General features: G+C 43.2%; 1 protein-coding gene across 2 annotated transcripts; it reads left to right on the plus strand.

Annotated features, from left to right (window-relative positions):
• The first annotated feature begins 837 nt into the window (after positions 1-837).
• Positions 838-21,143, plus strand: LOC111952410 (retinoblastoma-like protein 2). Of its 2 annotated transcripts, none has more exons than XM_023971045.2 (21): positions 838-1,197; positions 2,587-2,717; positions 3,118-3,318; positions 3,579-3,643; positions 5,032-5,160; positions 6,965-7,125; positions 7,391-7,455; positions 7,780-7,951; positions 8,167-8,330; positions 9,687-9,903; positions 10,723-10,860; positions 11,045-11,209; positions 11,405-11,516; positions 11,667-11,921; positions 12,087-12,349; positions 13,427-13,603; positions 14,118-14,189; positions 16,544-16,643; positions 16,771-17,027; positions 17,347-17,520; positions 17,704-21,143. In XM_023971045.2, the coding sequence occupies exons 1-21, from the start codon at positions 1,060-1,062 to the stop codon at positions 17,869-17,871; spliced, it is 3,324 nt and encodes a 1,107-aa protein (XP_023826813.1). In that variant the 5' UTR covers positions 838-1,059; the 3' UTR covers positions 17,872-21,143. The 2 variants fall into 2 exon arrangements, with proteins under 2 accessions (XP_023826813.1, XP_023826812.1); XM_023971044.2 differs by having other exon boundaries at positions 839-1,197; positions 17,341-17,520.
• The last annotated feature ends 231 nt before the right edge of the window (positions 21,144-21,374 follow it).

Below are 21,374 nucleotides of genomic sequence, written 5' to 3' on the forward strand. Positions count from 1 at the left end.
AGCCTATAGCCTGTTTTAGAGAAATGTAATCATCGAATATTGTAAGAGCTTTCATTGTCTGCTTATATGCCCCCTTTATTTATCCTACGGTTCTGACTTGGTGTACAGGAAGAAAACTGTAAGAATGTTCCATGTTCTGAATTCTGTCACTGTTTGTTTAAAAAGTGCTCAACAAATAGTTATATTTACTATGTCCGTCCTAGCTCGCTATTTAATGTCTTAATCGAAATTATGCATTGCCTCGTCTCCTTATGCCATATTTTCTACATCTCAATTGTCAGTAGAAACCACATTTGTTTAAGCAAGTCAGCCATATCAGCTATGTTTTTTTAAGGGCAGTAAATTAGGCTGAAGGAACTGTTTCGCTGCCAGACAAGGCTCCGCTGATAGCCAGGTGTAGCAGTGGTAAGGAGTTGGGACTGCTGATGGGACTCTGCCGTTGGGACAGCTTTATGTAGGGCCTAACAGTCTGTGGGTACCGTTTGTCACCGTTATAGGGCAATGCATGTATTGTTTAGTGTTCTGTGGAGTAATGGCTTTGCTGGCATGCATCTAAAAATATATATTTTTGCGCCACCAAGATTTACATGCTAAAATCGCCAGTGATTTGGTTTACGTTGTTGAACATTGCATGAATGATTAAAAAATCTCACAACAAACTGGTATGAATGATATAATCAGCCGGAAGTATTATTTTATTGAATCACTGGTATTCATCCATTAAAGGTTGGAAACGCATTTTTTGTGGGCGGAAACCTCCAGTACGGTTGATATCGTATTCACCAAGCAAATACCGTCAACAATGTCACGTTTTCTATCGCTCATGTACTCTACGCAAGTCTTTTGCGTAATCTGCTACGCGAGATAGTAGCTTTCACTCAAAGGACATTTAAATGGCTACACTGTATAGCACCCACTGTATATTGGATCGCACAATACGAATAGTAACATTGTTTATATGTACGTTGTAACAAACCGCGCTTGAGTCGACTCTGCTTTGCAACTGCGTTGTAATTTGGACCCGAATCTATTTGCTGTGTACCCTTTGGAACAGTCAAAATGAACGAGGAGGAAGACTTTTTGCAGAAAACAAGGCAGGGGTTTGAAGATCTTTGTCGAGCTTTGAATATGGACGAGGAGGCGAGCAACGAGGCATGGAAGAGCTACGAAAACATAAGCAAAAATTACACATTAGAGGTAAATATGTTTTGCTTTGTATATTGTACAGTAATATACATTTAGCCATTTTGGCAACCGGTTTACCGCAGGCTTCACTTGAAGAGTAGCATTGCCTCTACCTTTCACGACCGACATTTTACGTCGTCTCATTTCATATTTAAAGACGCAGCTTGAATAACGTTTGTAGTTTTACATAAATATTTGATATAAAACTCCATTATTTGTGATATTTTTCTGTGGAAAGGGGAGGAGTTTACCGGTCTGAATTTACCGGTCTGTGTCAGATTTAGAGGCGGACCAATCTCATGGTTTAGAATAGGACAAGGTTAACTGGGGTCAGGGATTCCCAACCTTTTTTCTCCAGGGCGCCCTTTTTCACATTTAAAAAATGTCACTACAAAATTTTGTTTATTGAGATAGCTTATACTAAATACACCACCAGCTTGATTTATTTAATTTATTTGAGGGACCAAGGAAAATGTTTTTGAAGCTAATTTCCTGCAAACTACATAGTTTAACAAGACATCATGACATATTTTAGGTAGGCCCTTTAATGATAATAATAATAATACATACTGAAAATAAACTCGAGACCCTATTTCCCCAAATGTTATTCCGCAACCAAATATGTTTATTAAGATCATTTATATGAACCCTCAATTTAATGATGCATATTCTCTTTTACATAAAGTGAATAGATCAATTGATAGCGACAGAGTCACACATTGTATAAGACTGCTTCCCATGCAAAGTCCCATTTCTTTGACTCCTTGACTGTAGAAGGTTGTTGCTCTGCTTCTGAATGTCATTYAGACAAATATATTCCCCCATGTGCATTAGAGTCAAGTCTTCCTCTGTCATTTTACCTCTTGGTTTTAGCCTAAAGCATCGCAGATTTATTCATTGTTTTTAGTTCAGTATAATTTTTTTTTTTTAATTACTCCTCAAATCAAGGAAGGTCCCGCACCTCCCAACGGAACATTGCCGCCCCATATGGGGGGGCGCACCCCCTAAGTTGGCAACCCCTGGTCTAGAAAAGGGGGCGCTGCTCTTTGGTCATAACACTGAATGATCCAACTTACTTGATATTTTTAAATATGGTATAGTTATGGATATCAGGGTTGTTCTAATAACGTCTGCATTGTGCATGTGCCTTATTCACAAACCTTTCCTCATAAGGGATAGCCATCTGCTGTATCTGTGTATGGTTTATTTGGAGGTGGTTTGACAGAAAATTWGAAATAGGGATAACAGAAGAAACCACTAGAGGGGAGAATTTCTAACATATCTCCTCTCTGGCCCCACCAGCTCTAACTGGTATCCTTAATAGTGAGATAGAGCCTGGGACAGAAAAAGTAACACTATCTCTCCCCCGCTCTCTCTCTTTCTCATCCCCTTTTCTTACAGGGCAGTGAGCTACACTGGTTAGCCTGTGCTCTCTATGTGGCCTGCAGGACAGCCATACCAACGGTGGGTAAGGGCACCGCGGAGGGAAACTATGTCTCTCTGACCAGGATCCTCAGCTGTTCAGAACAAAGGTGCGTATGCCCAGGCACTAGTCCCTATGGTCCGGTTTCCCGGATACAGATTAAGCCTAATCCTAGACTAATAATGCATGTTCAATGGAAATTATACATTGAACGGGCCTCTTAGTCTAGGACTAGGCTTAATCTGTGTCCAGGAAACTGGCCCTAAAACTGCCCCACTTCATATATAACTTACTAAAGGACTTTCACACAAAGTCCTCCATAGATTTGCATAACAGTCCATATGGTTTCTTGCTTAGTTCTTGGATTCTGATTCCAACATGGTTATTTGTGTAATGCTGAACAAGGAACTACACATCTACTAACAACATAACTGTCCTATGTAGTATGTCATTTATTGAACTGGAAAATACTGTCAATTCTCAAACAGTTGCCCTGTTTCTGATTGCAGCCTCATTGAGTTCTTTAACAAGATGAAAAAATGGCAGGACATGGCAAGTCTGCCCCAAGACTTTTGCCAGAGCACGGAGAAGCTGGAGAGGAATTTCACAATTTCCGCTGTCATCTTCAAGAAATACATCCCCATATTCAAAGCCATCTTTAAGGCACCCTCTGACGACCCACCCAGAGTCCACAGGAGCCGCAAACAGAGGTGAGTTTATTGTTGATACTGTAGCTCGCTATGCAGTTCTGACATCTCACTATTTTCTACAATAGTTTGACCGCTCTTGAACAAAGCCAAGTAGATGTGTGCACTCACTACTGTAAGTTGCTCTGGATAAGATCATCTGCTAAATGGCTAGAATGTACAAATGGAATTGCTTCTATCCTGGTGCCAGCCAGATCGTGAGATCTCTGAGCACAGCGGTCAGTCTCCTTGACCAGACTGACCGCTGACTTATTCTGATTTAGACGCCATCCCTGCACCGTCGCTGAAGTCTTCAACTTCTGCTGGATTCTGTTTGTCAACGCTAAAGGTGAGTACTTCTATTTCGTTCGTGGCAAAAGACTGGAAAAGAGGGGGAGGACAGAGGGGAAAGGACTAGGGATCAGTGGGGTCCTGAGAAAAGGCTAGTTTGAAGGCTATGTGAAGTGATCACTACTTGGTTACTCACAAAGTATAAGTGACAAGGGCTAGCTACTCTACATTGGGCACTGGGCATGCCAAGGCCTGCACTGAGTTGTTGGCATCAGCAGGAGAACAGAGGCCAGGGCAAATAGATTTTTATATCTCCTTAATCCTTAATAAGAACTCAAAAGACACGCACGCACACAACCAGATCTGTTCACACACGACTGCGTGGCCGCGCACGGCTCCAACACCATCATTAAGTTTGCCGGCAACACGGCGGTGGTAGGTTGCATCACTGGTTGGTATGGCAACTGCTCGGCATCTGACCGCAAGTTGCTACAGGGGGTAGTGCGTACGGCCCAGTATATCACTGGGGCCAAACTTCCTGCCATCCATGACCTCAATACCAGGCGGTATCAGAGGAAGGCCCTAAAACTTGTCAAAGACTCCAGCCACCCAAGTCATAGACTGTTCCCTTTACTACCACACGTCAAGCGGTACTGGAGCACCAAGTCTGTTACCAAAAGGCTCCTGAACAGCTTCTATCCCCAAGCCATAAGACTGCTGAACAGTTAATCAAATGGCCACCCAGACAATTTACAATGACCCTCTTTATTATTTATTTATTTATCTTAATTATTTTGCACTGACTTCCTTGCACTGGCTCTATGCACACTCACTAGACTCTACACTCTTAGAAGAAAAGGTGCTATCTAGAACCTTAAAGGGTTCTTCGGCTGTCCCCATAGGAGAACCCTTTGAAGAAATAATTTTGGTTCCAGGTAAAACCCTTTTGGTTCCAGGTAGAGCCCTAGTGGGTTCCATGTAGAACTCTTTCCCCAGAGGGTTCTACATGGAACCCAAAAGAGTTCTACCTGAACCAAAAAGGGTTCTGCCTGGAACCAAAAAAGGGTTCTTCTATGGGGAATACCGAAGAACTCTTTTGGAACCCTTTTTTCTAAGAGTGTCCTCACACATACTACACTGAATTTGATTTTACTCGTGTTTGTTAATTGAATTAGGTGAAAGGTGACTTTGGTAAGTATACTGTGATATCCATTGTTCTTTGGACGTAGTTGAAATAATCACAATCGAGGTTTGAGGCTACCAGCACTACTCTGCTCTATCTTTCAGATCAATTCAATTCAACAAGCTTTATTGTTAGGACCAGATCATTGTGTCAAACTATCTTTGTGTCTTAGAAAAGCAGTGTAAAATCCTACTTATTATTATTAATATTATTATTATTATTATGATTATTTCAATGTCTTTTCTCTCTCCCTCCCCTGCCAGGAAACTTCCCTATGATCAGTGATGACCTGGTGAACTCATACCACCTGCTGCTGTGTGCTCTGGACCTGGTTTTCTCCAACGCTCTACTGTGTAACACCAGGAAGGAGCTGCTCAACCCCAACTTCAAAGGTGACCTCCCGGCCCAAACCTATATCCCCTCCCTATCCTCCCATCTCTCATCCCCTATGCATACAGTACATTCGGAAAGTATTCCTACCCCTTGACTTTTTCCACATTTTGTTACGTTATCAATCTGCATGCAGTACCCCATAATGACATAATCGTTTTTTCGAATTTTTTGGTACATTATAATTTTTATTTTTTTAAATACCTTATTTATGTAAGTATTCAGACCCTTTGCTATGAGYCTAGAAAATTAGCTCAGGTTCATCCTGTTTCTATTGATCATCCTTAAGATGTTTCTACAACTTGATTGGAGTCCACCTGTGGTAAATTCAATTGATTGTACATGATTTGGAAAGGCACACCTGTTTATATAAGGTCCCACAGTTGACAGTACATGTCAGAGCAATAACCAAGCCATAAGGTCGAAGGAATTGTCCGTAGAGTTCCTAGACAGGATTGTGTCGAGGCACAGATCTGGGAAGGGTACCAAAACATTTCTGCAGCATTGAACGTTCCCAAGAACACAGTGGCCTCCATCATTCTTAAATGGAAGAAYTTTGGAACCACCAACACTCTTCCTAGAGCTGGCCGCCTGGCCAAACTGCGCAATCGGGGGAGAAGGGCCTTGGTCAGGGAGGTGACCAAGAACCCGATGGTCACTGGCAGAGCTCCAGAGTTCCTCTGTGGAGATGGGAGAACCTTCCAGAAGGACAGCCATCACTGCAGCGCTCCACCAATCAGGCCTTTATGGGAGAGTGGCCAGACAGTAGCCACTCCTCAGTAAAAGGCACATGACAGCCCGCTTGGAGTTTGCCAAAGGGCACTTAAAAGGACTCAGACCATGAGAAAAAATATGCTCTGGTTTGATGAAACCAAGATTGAAATCTTTGGCCTGAATGCCAAACGTCACGTTTGGAAGAAACCTGCCACCATCCCTACAGTGAAGCATGGTGGTGGCAGCATCATGCTGTGGGGAAGTTTTTCAGCGGCAGGAACTGGGAGACTAGTCAGGATCAAGGGAAAGATGAACAGAGCAAAGTACAGAGAGATCCTTGATGAAAACCTGCTCCAAAGCGCTCAGGACCTCAGACTTGGGCGAAGGTTTACCTTCCAACAGGACAACAACCCTAAGCACACAGCCAAGACAACACAGGAGTGGCTTCAGGACAAGTCTCTGAATGTCCGTGAGTGGCCCAGCCAGAGCCCGGACTTGAACCCGATCGAACATCTCTAGAGAGACCTGAAAATAGCTATGCAGCGACGCTCCCCATCCAACCCGACAGAGCTTGAGAGGATCTGCAGAGAAGAATAGGAGAAACTCCCCAGATACAAGTGTGCCAAGCTTCAACAAAGTGCTGAGTAAAGGGTCTGAAAACTCATGTAAATCTGATATTTCAGTTTTTTTTAAATTAAAATGCCATTTGAAAAAATGGCAAAAAAACTGTTTTTGCTTTGTCATTAGGGGTTATTCTGTTTAGATTTATGAGGGTAGGGGGCAATGTAATCCATTTTAGAATAAGGCTGTAACGTAATAAAATGTGGAAAAAGTCAAGGGGTCTGAATACTTTCCGAATGCACTGTATATACCCTCCCTATCTTCCTATAGATAACAACATTGATAGTATCCAACCAGTATCCGTGCATGTGTGTGCAGGCATGCATGCATACATGTGTGGTTACTCACATGATCCGTACGAAAGAGTATGTTCAATCTCTGTGGTCCTTTTCCGTGTTACTGCATAGTTACTGTAATACCTCATCACTTGCATCTAATGCAGGAAGCTGCTATATCTCGTCTGATCTACAGGCCTTCCTGAGGACTTCAACAGTAAGGACTACAAGCCTACTGCAGGGCCTTACTGCTTCATAGAACAGCTGTGTGAACTGCATGATGGCCTGGTGCTGGAGGCAAAGGGGGTCAAGGAACACTTCTGGAAACCGTTCATTAAGAGGCTCTTCCATAAGAAGGTTTGGCACACACACAAACACACACACCTCAGTCTACACAACACACACACACACACACACCCCACCACACACACACACACACACACACACACACACACCACAACACCACACACACACACAACACACACACAACACACACACCACAACACACAACCACACACACACACACACACCTCAGTTCTACACACACACACACTCACACCTCAGTCCTACACAATCTACTTGTCTGCCTTGTCTCATCATGTATTTTCTGTGTCATCAACAGATTCTCAAAGGGAAAGAAGATAGCTTGACTGGCTTCTTCGATCCCATGAATTTTGGAGACAGTTTGTAAGTCAATCCTTATCTTGTCTCTCTTCACAGAGCAGATATTGATAGTCTTTTGAGTAATATTCATTACTCATATACACTGAGTGTACAAACCATTTAAGAACACCTGCTCTTTCCATGACATAGACTGACCAGGTGAAAGCCATGATCCCTTATTGATGTCACTTGTTAAATCCACTTCAATCAGTGTAGATGAAGGGGAGATAGGTTAAAGAATGATTTTTAAGCCTTGAGACAATTGAGACGAATTTAGGCTGTTCTGAGAGTCAAGGTGTTCCTAATGTTCGGTATACTCAGTGTATTTGTGTGTGTGTGTGTGTCTAGTGCATCCATGGGGCGTGTGTACGAGGAGCATGTTCTAGCCACAGGGGGTCTGGATGAGAGGATCTTCCTGGGAGAGGGGGCCAATGAAGACCTTGGCACACCAGGCCCCTGTCTCTGTGTGGGAGTAAAGAACCAGGACGCCTCCGCATACAGACTCTACAGCAGTCTGACTGTAAGACACACACACACACACACACACACACACACACACACACACACACACACATTATTATACTATTATTATACATGATTGCTTGTTATGTATGAAATGTGCTGCTGTTATTATGATTACTGTAACACACAAACGCACATGCACGTCTTGTGTCTTTGAATTCAATGCAAATGTACAGTAATCCCTTTGCTATGTCCCCTTTGTGTGTCCTGTAGGCCTCAGCCTTGAAGGTGTCTACTCCTCTGACGGGTCTTAAGTATGTCCAGGACAACTGTCTGGGCACGCCGGTATCTACAGCCATGCAGAGTGTTGGCCGACTCCACAGCCTGCTCACAGGACTCAAACACCGCCCCAGTGGCAGACTCACCGACTTACTGAGGTATTACACACAATACAAATAATAACATGTATTCTAAGCTGCACACAACCACACCAGTGGCCCAGAACATTTTTAATGGGGTGGCCAAGGTGGAGCACAGACCCAGTTTTGTGGGGCCAAAACATTTTTAACCTTAATCGAAGCAAGGTGGATTTTTTTTRCTCCTATATATAATTCTGATGGTTCAACGCATTAAATGCTTCAGCTTAGGTTTGGTACATTTCCCTGTTCAATAAATCCTAAATCAATTAAACCAAAAGCCTTGTTACAGTGTTTGCATTCAAGGTTGTGATTTTATATAAGGGTATTAGCATAGTAAATTCTCTTGAAAGTGGCATCCAAAGTACTTATTATACCGTGACATTTAGGGGGGTCTCTATTTTTTTTTTAACAGGACCTCCTATGTGCGCACTTTGTTTTTGATGACCATGTAATTTAACTGTAAAAATGTCTTTACCTTTTAATGTGTCATGAACACAACCAGTCAGGATGTTTTCCCCTGATTGTCTAACAAATCACTTCAAAATGTAGGTTACCTGTGCACGTTCGTCTACTCCAAAATAAGTCTAGCATCCGAACAGTGCACTGTGCACCCACCACTTGAATGGAAAGGGACATCCTATTACAAACACCATCAGTGTAATGACATTCGGCCTATAAAGTGGTGTGTATTCATGGATGCCAAGGGAAGCCAGGCTTCCCCCAAAAATGTTACAATAAAAAAAGAAATTAACTTTTTCTAATGTGATTTCTCATTTGTGTCTATCCATGTTTCATAATTTTCCTTCGATTTGCAAGAGGCTGAGTCTAATTCAACAGAGAAAGCATCCGAGCGAGGCAAACAGCGCCCCTCTATCTTAGTATCTGTAGCCCATTTATCTGATGCTGTCTGGTCAAAAATAATGTGGCATGTCATACTCTTTTTGGCCAGGTGGCATCAGATACATGGGCTACACATACAAAGACAGAGGGGCACTGTTTGCCCCTGCACGTATTGTATTCTTTCTCCGGTGAGATTGATGAGTCTTGCTGAAGGTGTGCATCTTTGTCAAAATTATCAATATATTCAGAGACAACCTAACTCAAAATCTCTGGGGGGCCACTTGGGTGGCCAGTCAGATTCCACATTCTGTGTGTGTGTGAACCACATACAGATTGTTATTATTTAGTGTTTTATGTATTGGATAGGCTTTACCTTTTCAAATACTCACCCATTCTTATATTGTTACCACACGGAAGAGTTCAGTTGTCCATTTTCATTTTAGGTTGTTAGTATTTGAGCCGTGAAAGGTGTTTTGGGGTGTAAGTATGAGTTTGGAGGGTGATTTATCAGTAACTGTGTCTGTCTTGTTCCAGGGCGTGTGCCAGAGACCCAAGTGAGACCATCTCCACTAGGCTGAAGGACATGTGCCAGGTCTTTTGTCAGCACTTTGAGGGCAAAGGGGAGGAGAACYCAGGACTGGGGAAAGACATTGCAGTGAAGTACTTCCGCCTGGCGGAGGCGCTCTACTATAAAACCCTGGAGGCCGTCATTGACCAGGAGAAGGAGAGACTGGGCGACACGGACCTCTCTGTGAGTCTCACCTGCGCTGCGCTGCCCTGCTAGCTCAGCTCAGTTTGCTGTAGCTAACTAGAAATTTCACACACATTTCCCATTGACGTCAAAGCATGATTTATGCAAACGGTATTGTATTTTCAGTTCACATATACACTGAGTGTACAAAACATTGGGAACACCTGCTCTTTCCATGACAGACTGACCAGTTGAATCCAGGGYAAAGCTATGATCCCTTATTGATGTCACCTGTTAAATCCACTTCATTCASTGTAGATGAAGGTGAGGAGATGGGTAAAAGAAGGATTTTTAAGCCTTGAGACAATTGAGGCATGGATTGTGTATGTGTGCCATTCAGAGGGGGAATGAGCAAGACAAAATATTTAAGTGCCCTTGGATGGGGTATAGTAGTAGGTGTCAGGCGCACCGGTATGAGTATGTCAAGAACTGCAACACTGCTGAGTTTTTCACGCTCAACAGTTTCCCGAGTGTATCATGAATGGTCCACCACCCAAAGGACAACCAGCCAACTTGACACAACTGTGGGAAGCATTGGAGCCAACATGGGCCAGCATCCCTGTGGAGCGCTTTCGACACCGTGTAGAGTCCATACTCATACGAATTGAGGCTGTTCTCAAAGCAAAACGGGGTGCAACTCAATATTTGGAAGGTGTTCCAAATGTTTTGTACACCGTATATGTTTAAATTGGGCTCTACGTTGAGATATTGCATGTTATGACACTTTCATCTCTGCCAGTCTTGCTTGTAAAAATATGGAAAATAATTTGTTCTCTATGGTGGATGAGCAATAAACCTTTTGTTCTGTTGTGTCCTTAGGGTATTCTGGAGCAGGATGTGTTCCAGCGCTCTCTGCTGGCCTGCTGTCTAGAGATTGTCATCTTCTCCTACCGACCCCCAGGGGACTTCCCACGAGTCATACACATCTTCCAGCTCCCCGCATACCACTTCTACAAGGTACATGCTTGTATTTCTATATGTATTACGTGTTTGTATGTGTGATTGTCCTAGTCATGAGTGTGTGTGTGTGTGTGTGTGTGTTAGTCATGAGTGTGTGTGACTAGACAGTATGTAACCTTCTCCCCTTTTGTCTGTGTGCGTTTGTGCGTGCGCTCATGCATATCTGTGTAATCTATCTCAGGTGATTGAGGTGCTGGTACGGGCAGAGCAGGGCTTGTTCAGGGAGGTAGTGAAGCATCTGAACCAGGTGGAGGAACAGGTCCTGGAGAGCCTGGCCTGGAGGGGGGGATCCCCYCTGTGGGACAGCGTCAGGGAGGCCAAGAACCAGCCACCAGCTTGCCAAGAGGTAGGACATCCACAGCACCCCTCCTTATCCCCACCCTACTCATCACATGCACAGKTAAGAAAATGGTGCCAAGTTTCACTTCTCACACACATACTGAATCATGTGGCCCCAAAGTAACTCTGAATTCAATGTCTTGAAAAAGATGGACTGGACTGAAATCAGAACAAAATAACGATCTTTCTCATTGATGTTCAGGTGATGCCACCGCAGCACCTGGAGGATGGGAACGGAGACAGCAGTGCTGGCAGCGCCCCTCTCATCCCTAACATCCATGGCACTGACCTAAGCACCAACAGTGGTGGGAAAGGTTAGTCATTTAGCTTGTTAGCTCGTCAGGAGGTCAATTTGTCTGTCAGTTGTGCAATAACTCATTCAAATAGTCAGTCAATGGGTTGTAGTCAGTTGGTTAACTCCACCCTCCCTCCCTCCCCCTCTCCTCTCCCCACTTCGCCCCCAGGTGTTTCTCCCTCTCCCACCACCCTGTTGGACCGCTACAGCTCCCCCCCCACGGGCTCGGCCAGGAGACGGCTGTTTGTGGACGCTTCCTTCGACACCTCATCGGACCCCTCCTCCACCAGCACCACTACCACCACCGTCAGGACCTCCCAGGCCATCGTCACTACCACCATCCCTGCCGGACAGACAGTGGTCACTATGGCAACGGCCACGGTTACCGCTAACAACGGACAGACGGTCACCATACCTGTGCAAGGTGACGTTTGCAGATTCATTACTGTACAGTATGACATTATGGTTTTTTGTACACCTTTGCCCTTACTGCCAAATTATACTGTATACTCCTATATGCATTGTARAGTGGGGTTTCTGACTGATGCAGGTTATTAATGAGAACTCTCATGCCCTCTGACCTCTGCAGGAATAGCCAATGAGAACGGAGGCATCACCTTCATCCCTGTCCAGGTGAGTGTGACYGGACAAGGCACGGCCATGCTCCAGCCCCTGTCTGCCCAGTCCCTGACTGGCACTTTGACCAGCCAACCACAGACCACCACCACCCTGAACAGTCCTGCCCRACAAGGCAGCCCCGCCACCAGTAAACCAATCAAGAAGCTGGCAGCCCAGGTCCCGTCCAGTAACAAGCCTCAGAAAAAGGGTTCCCTCTCGCTGTTCTTCCGCAAGGTAAMGGCACACAAACATAATCTCCATCGGTCACTGAATTTAAAGGGATAGTTCAGGCACGTTACAAATCTAACTCATCTCATCTTTTGGATAGGGAGGAAGTGTACTGAACAAAAATATAAACGCAACATGTAAAGTGTTGGTCCAATGTTTCAAGAGCTGGAAAAGAAGGTCCCASAAATMTTCCATACACACAGAAAGCTTATTTCTCTCAAATGTTGTGCACAAATTTGTTTAAATCCCTGTTAGTGAGCATTTCTCCTTTGCCAAGACAATCTATTCACCTGACAGGTGTGGCATATCAAGAAGCTGATTAAACAGCATGATCGTTACACATGTGCACCTTGTGCTGGGGACAATAAAAGGCCACTCTAAAATGTGCAGTTTTGTCACAACACAATGCCACAGATGTCTCAAGTTGAGGGAGCATGCAATTGACATGCTGACTGCAGGAATGTCCACCAGAGCTGTTGCCAGAAAATGTAATGTTCATTTCTCTACCACACGCCGCCTCCAACATTGTTTTAGAGAATTTGGCAGTACGTCCAACCGGCCTCACAACTGCAGACCACATGTAACCACGCCAGCCCAGGACCTCTACGTCCGGCTTCTTCACCTGCAGGATCGTAGACAGCTGATGATACTGAGGAGTATTTCTCTCTGTAATAAATCCCTTTTGTGGGTTAAAACTTATTCTGATTGGCTGGGCCTGGCTCCCAAGTGGGTGGGCCTATCCCCTCCCAGGCCCACCCATGGCTGCACCCCTTCCCAGTCATGTGAAATCCATATATTAGGGCCCAGTTAATTTATTTCCATTGACTGATTTCCTTATGTGAACTGTAACTCAGTAAAATCTCTGAAATTGTTGCATGTTGCGTTTAAAATGTTTGTTCAGTATAGTTTAAATCCATCCTAGTATTCTGTTTCTGCCCTCTGTGCCATATGTGGCCAGTTTCAACCCTACCTTTTTAAGAACCCGACAACTGTAGCATTTCATACCATAAATGATGGATTTTTGCTTGAGTTTAAAGACTTAAACCCTGGTACTATTTTGTGCCTGCTCTGTACCACCAACAGGTGTACCACATGGCCAGTGTGCGTCTGAGAGACTTGTGTGCCAAGCTGGACATCTCTAGTGAGCTGAGGAGGAAGATCTGGACGTGTTTTGAGTATTCCCTGGTGCAATGCACAGAGCTCATGATGGACCGACACCTAGACCAGCTCCTCATGTGTGCAGTCTACGTCATGACCAAGGTAGGGTTAGAGTGTGTGTGTGGGGGGAGGGTGTCAGTCCCTCCAGGATTTCGTTGAGCTTTTTTTTGTGATCGTTGRGGGCCAAAATGCTTGATTTTGCRGKGGCAATTTGAAAGGATTTTYTCATWTTTGTCACGAAAATGCACTGACGAGGGAAACATTTGTTGACGTGTTGCTTGATTGAACCATTTATGCGGTAAAAGTGTGGTGATTGGTTAGAATTGCGAGCCCTCTTTTTGTAGTGTGGTGATCCGACAGTTATATGCGATAATATTGCGATGATTTGACTGTTTAATGTGGTAATAGTGTGGCGATTGGTCAAATTTGCATGCCCTCGCAAAATATGTGGTAAATTGCGCAGAATCGCAAAATCCTGGACGGATTGGGATGTTTGTGTGGGAAGGGGGATATGGATGTGCGTGCGTACGTGCGTGCGTGCGTGCATGTGTGTATAGACTGTGGGTGCGTACGGTCGCAGGAAGTGTGTGTAGTATGTGTTTCTACTGTTGTGCAGGTGACCAAAGAGGACAAGTCCTTCCAGAACATCATGAAGTGCTACCGCTCTCAGCCCCAGGCCAGCAGCAGCGTGAGTACTGTTAGTAGGGCCTTATGTAATGATGTACAGTGCATTCGGAAAGTATTCAGACACATGTGTGTGTGTGTGTATATACAGTATCAGTCAACATTTTGGACACACCTACTCATTCATCCCCTCCGACAAATAATGACGCCGGAGATTCCCTCCACAACTGATTGGCTCAAACGCATTAAGAAGGAAAGAAATTCCACAAATTAACTTTTAACAAGGCACACCTGTTAATTGAAATGCATTCCAGGTGACCACCTCATGAAGCTGGTTGAGAGAATGCCAAGAGTGTGCAAAGCTGTCATCAAGGCAAAGGGTGGCTACTTTGAAGAATCTCAAATATAAAATATATTTAGATTTTGTGTAACACGTTTTTGGTTACTACATGATTCAATGTGTTATTTCATAGTTTTGATGTGTTTACTATTATTATACAATGTAGAACACAGTAAAAGTAAAGTAAGAAACCCTTGAATGAGTAGGTGTCCAAACTTTCGAGTAGGTGTCTAAACTTTATATATATATATGTTTACCTCACATATAATTTAAAAGTATGTATTAAGGTGTCTGTAATAGAATGAACGTGGCGAAAACAAATGTAGACATTAATAAAGGCAGTTCTATAGCTTCCAAAATATTTTTGACAATGGTGGGGGTGTGGCAAGATGGAGGTGTGGTGGCATCAACACAGCGCCCCCTATCAGTCATCTAGTGCATAACWCTTATGGCCAGGGCCAGGAGATTTTCCTGACCTGACCAGGAAAAACTTCAAGCCCTAGTTTGAGGCTATAGTACTGTGACAGCGTCACTGTTTTCCCCCCCTTTGGACACTGGATTATGTTCACAAATAGTGCTAATGCTGTCAAGGAACCACTCAGAGGTGGCACCACAGGTCCCAGAGTGGTGTGGCATTTTATTGTTATATCTGGGGCCCTTGGTTTTTCCTGATCTGGTAACCTAACCAGGTAGAACTCTGGACCTTACACGGTATGACGTGATTAATCTGTTGTAAAATTGTTTAATATGGGCTATGATGGATCAGAGTTTTTCTATTAAGGTCACATGGTTTAAAAAAAACTCCTGGCCTTGGAGTGGATGAAAACCCTGTCAAACTGCAACAACCTTCAACCTGTTCATATGAATTATATTTTAAAGAAGGACAAGGGGGGGGGGGTTCTTATATGCAGACACAGTGAAAACAACATGATTGGAAAATAAAACTCAGTGCTGAGCTTGCTTTATGCAGGTTTGCATCGTAAAGTCCTGCCCTATGCAACTGTAGGACAAGTAAGAAATGTTGTCAGTCTGTCATAGTAGGCTAGGRTATAGACCCTTTTCCAGTACACGACACACTGACGTCACAAACTCCTGCGCGCGACTCTTGGTGGCAGTGAGAAAGCCATCGCCATCTGTGCCCATTCAACATAGCCTAGATTTAAGTTTTTATTACTTCTCATACACTTACACAATGGTGTTTTGATTCTTGCTTGAACAGTCGCTAAGATTATAGTTGGTTGTGCTCTTTGCAAAATAACTAGTTTGGATGCAGCAGTTGTTAGCTAGAATGCTAATGCTCATTGATATATGCTTAAGCAAAAGCTAGCCAAAGAGCCATTTTACTGGTTGAAGTGTTTTTTTTTTTTTAAAGCATAATGCAGTTGATTTACAATGATGACACATATATTATATTAGGCAGGACATTCATTCAAGCCTTAAAATCCAATTATGATCCAAAAGTAGTGTGAAATGCACTCATAATCAACATGTAAATAAGAGGCTTCTTTTGCTGCCGTTCTATTAGAACTCCCCCTTGTTCTGCCATCATCTTGCGCACATCGCCCTCATGCTGGAATGTTTGCAAAAACAGAAAGGGGTTTATGCAGCTGCTGCTGTTAGTAGCCTACAGTTGATTAGACTGAAAAATGGTCTCCTTTCTATGTAATACAGCGTGTAAGATCGCTAATGTTTAGGTMTATAGGCTGCTACATTTATGTAAGAGTTTTTGCTTGTGTCTGTCAGGAGTGATGCTTGCTAAATAAATACCGGAGGAAAGTGGAGAGAGCGCCTTGAGTGTTGTTCCCGGCCCGCGTGACCTGCGATTTCCATGCATCTGATTGGTCAAGACACGCAAAGAGCCTACAGCAGCACTCTGATGTGAAGGACAGATAAATTGTGTGCAAATTTACAAATCATGAGGCAAATCGGTCCAAAAAACAGCACTTTTCCTCTTTCTTTAATGCTTTGCGTCGATGTATTAAACTGAATCAAAAGTGATTGAAAAGTGCAAATTACACCTCACCACACGTTTTCCGGCAGCCCTGGAACCACTGGTTGTGTGTGATTTTATTTACCAGGTCTACAGGAGTGTGTTGATCTCTGGGAAGAAGAAACGTCTCTCGGGCAGCAGTGTGGGAAACACACAGAGCTCTCCCACAGACAACAGCCAGAAGCAGGGTAAGAACACACACACACACACACTGTGTTAGATCTGGGTTACATGTTGAGACGCAAACTATTTCCTGGACCTCTTCTCCCCTCCCTCTGTCTATTTTCCCTCTCCCTCTCTCTTTACCCCCTTCAGGGAGTGGAGACAGCAGCCCAGTGCCCATGTGTTCCACCAGCACCCTACCTGCCCCGCAGCCTGGCAGCCTCCCATCCACCCCCACCCTGGCCCCCTCCACCTCCTCATCCCTCCCTCCCTCCCAGGAGCAGGAAAAGGAGGGGGGAGTGGTGGGGGAGGAGGAGCGAGGAGACCTCATACACTTCTACAACCGGGTCTACATCAAACAGATGCGTCACTTTGCCCTCCGCTACTCGCCCAGCTCGCCCTCTGCAGGGGTGAGTGAGTGAGTGAGAGAGGGAGGGAGCGGGTGGGGGGTGCAAGGGAGGAAAAGAGAGAAAGATAGGAAAGGGAGAGATGAAAGAGGAGAAAAAGTATGAGTTTTGTTTACAAACTTAGAAGAAAAGAGAATCCCGCAGACTGCTCTTGCTAGTATCTTTACAAACTTAACTCTATTCTGCAAACCTATTGGTTAAAAGCAAGAGAGGATAGAGGTAGAGAGTAAGGGAGGGAGAGGAAAATGACATTAACAAATTTAATGTATGTTTTGAATAGGTATCTGCCTATGCTCTTATAATGTTTTTGTGACAGGTGCAGTCTCCTCCCCTGTGCCCGTACCCCTCCCTGAGGACCAGCTCCCCTCGCAGGGTCCTCCTGTCCCACAACCACTCGATCTACATCTCCCCCCACAAGACTACTGGAAGCCCCCCCACCCCCTCCATTACCGCACGGGACAAGATCTTATACTACATCTGCAGCAGCCCATCCAACGTGAGTCACAAGTACATACACATACAGTACTCATGCACACAATGTATGCTGGTTAACGTTGATTCAGCACAGTACTTTTCAAACCCTGACAGTGACTCATTGATTAGTTTAATCATACCTGGCGTGTGATGATGATGAACCCTCCCTGACCTGTGTCTCTGATTTCTACCTCTGTCTGTGCAGCGCCTGGCGGAGATCAACAGTATGATCCGCACCGGGGAGACGCCCACCAAGAAGCGCAGCATGCAGCTTGAGGAGGAGCCATCGCCCAAGAGGGTGTGTCCGGACAACCAGACGGCCCTGCTCCGCAGATTACAGGACGTGGCCAACGACCGTAGCTCCTCCCACTGAGGCAGGACACAACCCCTTCAGAACACACCACAGGCTGAAGTCGCTAGTCACTAGATGGTCATGATAGAAAGGAACATTTTGGCAATATAATAAATATCAACATTTATGAGCATATATTTGATTTTCATTTAGGGGTAAGGACAGGCGTAAGGTTAGGAGGAAGGTTCAGTTGTTAGTGTTCATGGTCGGTGGTTGGTAGTTCTTATGATTTGTGTCTAGAAAGTACCATATTTCTGTCCATGGCCAGATTGTGATGAGCGGCTCAATTATTTTATCACCATGGCAATAAGACTAGCTGGTTGTTTTAGCAACAAAACCGATGCGTGCGCGATTATGGTGCTAAACAGACTGGYTTGGCTTAATTGTTGACATGTCAACTATATTTCGTCTCCAATGTTTATTGAAAACATATATACAGTTGAAGTCGGAAGTTTACATACACTTAGGTTGGAGTCATTAGAACTCGTTTTTCAACCACTCCACAAATTTCTTGTTAAAAAAACTATAGTTTTGGCAAGTCGGTTAAGACATCTACTTTGTGCATGACACAAGTCATTTTTCCAACAATTGTTGACAGACAGATTATTTCACTTATAATTCACTGTATTACAATTCCAGTGGGTCAGAAGTTTACATACACTAAGTTGACTGCCTTTAAACAGCTTGCAAAATTCCAGAAAATGATGTCATGGCTTTAGAAGCTTCTGATAGGCAATTGACATCATTTGAGTCAATTGGAGGTGTACCTGTGGATGTATTTCAAGGCCTACCTTCAAACTCAGTGCCTCTTTGCTTGACATCATGGGAAAATCAAAAAGAAATCAGCCAAGACCTCAGAAAATAAATTGTAGACCTCTACAAGTCTGGTTCATCCTTGGGAGTAATTTTCAATTGCCTGAAGGTACCACGTTCATCTGTACAAACATAGTACGCAAGTATAAACACCATGGGACCACGCAGCCGTCATACCGCTCAGGAAGGAGACGCGTTCTGTCTCCTTGAGATGAACGTACTTTGGTGCGAAAAGTGCTAAATCAATCCCAGAACAGCAGCAAAAGACCTTGTGAAGATGCTGGAGGAAACGGGTACAAAAGTATCTATATCCACAGTAAAACGAGTCCTATATCGACATAACCTGAAAGGCCGCTCAGCATGGAAGAGGCCACTGCTCCAAAACTGCCATAAAAAAAAGACCAAGGTTTGCAACTGCACATGGGAACAAAGATCATACTTTTTGGAGAAATGTCCTCTGGTCTGATGACACAAAAATAGAACTGTTTGGCCATAATGACCATTGTTATGTTTGGAGGAAAAAGGGGGAGGCTTGCAATCCAAAGATCACCATCCCAACCGTGAAGGACGGGGGTGGCAGCATCATGCTGTGGGGGTGCTTTGCTGCAGGAGGGACTGGTGCACTTCACAAAATAGATGGCATCATGAGGCAGAAAAATTATATATATATATGAAGCAACATCTCAAGACATCAGTCAGGAAGTTAAAGCTTGGGTCGCAAATGGGTCTTTCAAATGGACAATGACCCCAAGCATACTTCCAAAGTTGAGGCAAAATGGCTTAAGGACGACAAAGTCAAGGTATTGGAGTGGCCATCACCGAGCCCTGACCTCAATCCTATAGAAAATGTGTGGGCAGAACTGAAAAAGCGTGTGCGAGCAAGGAGGCCTACAAACCTGACTCAGTTACATCAACTCCTCCAGAGGAATGGGCCAAAATTCACCCAACTTATTGTGGAAGCTTGTGGAAGGCTACCCAACCTTTGACCCAAGTTAAACAATGTAAAGGTAAAAGGCATGCTACCAAATACTAATTGAGTGTATGTAAACTTCTGACCAACTGCGAATGTGATGAAAGAAATAAAAGCTGAAATAAATAATTTTCTCTACGATTATTCTGACATTTCACATTCTTAAAATAAAGTGGTGATCCTAACTGACCTAAGACGTCATTTTTAGGATTAAATGTCAGGAATGATGAAAAACTGTGTTTAAATGTATTTGGCTAAGGTGTATGTAAACTTCTGACTTCAACTATACATTTGCACAATGCGAACTTGTTGTCTCTCAAATACATTGTTAGTTGTTGGTTACCTAGCTAGTAAATTTTAGCCATAGACGTGACAGCAGTCAAAACACCTCAAAACAAGATCAAGAACAAAATAAAAGTAGCTGATACAAGCCACCTACGATTCCCCACATGGCAGCTTCTTGTCATTGTTGCTAGCTATCTGGCCTTCCAGAAACACAACAACACACAGACATTTTCGTGATATCAGCTAACCCATCTATATATTTCTACACATATCAGAGTCAAGGGAATGTATTTTGTCTAAATACACAGCAAATACAGAATGGACTMTCAATGTTGTGGTGCTTTGCAAATGTGCATATATGGTGGAGTATGCTTCAAAATCACATGCATTTTAAAGTCTATTCTAATAAATAATGTTACTAACTTGCTCATGCCTGCAATTTAGCTGTTCAATATACTATGCATGAATGCCTTTCAGTGTTTTGAGATTATTCTGGAGACAAAATGCATCATTACATCATCTGTCATGTAGAAATGTATTTTGGATTTTATATGTCAGAAGTTTATATAATGAGCTTTTTTTTTCTTTTTTTTGAGCCAGACGAGAAAGCACTTGACAATGACCATGTTCTTAATACTTTGTACACTGTTTCAAAAATAAGTATTTTTGAAGCTTTTGTAATACCGGAGAAGATGACATGATGTCATCAAGTCTCCCGGGTTTCTTTTCCAAAGTCAGAAAAACCTTTTTTTTTATATATACTTCATTTTATGCTCTTATTTGTCGTTTATGTTTGTGTGAAATCGGTCAGATATTTATGCTACTTTTTTAACTTTAGATATGTTAGCAAGCAACTATAACTTTCCCTTAACAATGACGAGTAGTAGAATCACTGACAACAATATTTATTTTCAGTCTCATGTAGCTACCATTAATTAATTATGTAGCTACCATTAATTAAGGTAATCATTTTAGTATCCAATCTATTTGATATTTGTGTTAGTCACAATTGTATGTTATCGTTTTGTTAATCACCAACTTAGGAAAAAAAAGAAAGCATATTATTTTATCGTGCACAATGTTTCTGAATTTTATTGTGAGATTCTGTTTCTGAATCGATTCATTTAAGCTATACAGTACATCTACATGTCTTTGTTTAACTTGTCTAGCTGGTAAAAAAAAATACATCCTTGGAAATAAAAATATATATTTAGGAGTCATACAATTTTTTTCATTCACCTTTTTAAAGGCAACCTCTGTGGACCTCAAAAGTGTCATCAGAAGYTTTATGTTTATGATTTTTAGTAAGTTATATTTTCACCACTAGATGGTGCTGCAAGAATGACAGTGATGTTGTACTTTGTAAAGACCTATGTCAACACAATAGTTTAGTGGCCCATGCCAAATTGGCCATACTGTATTGTATGTAATTGTAGACTTCTAATATGTGTGAGAA

Source organism: Salvelinus sp. IW2-2015, linkage group LG26 (genome assembly GCF_002910315.2).
Source record: "Salvelinus sp. IW2-2015 linkage group LG26, ASM291031v2, whole genome shotgun sequence".
NCBI lineage: Eukaryota > Metazoa > Chordata > Actinopteri > Salmoniformes > Salmonidae > Salvelinus > Salvelinus sp. IW2-2015.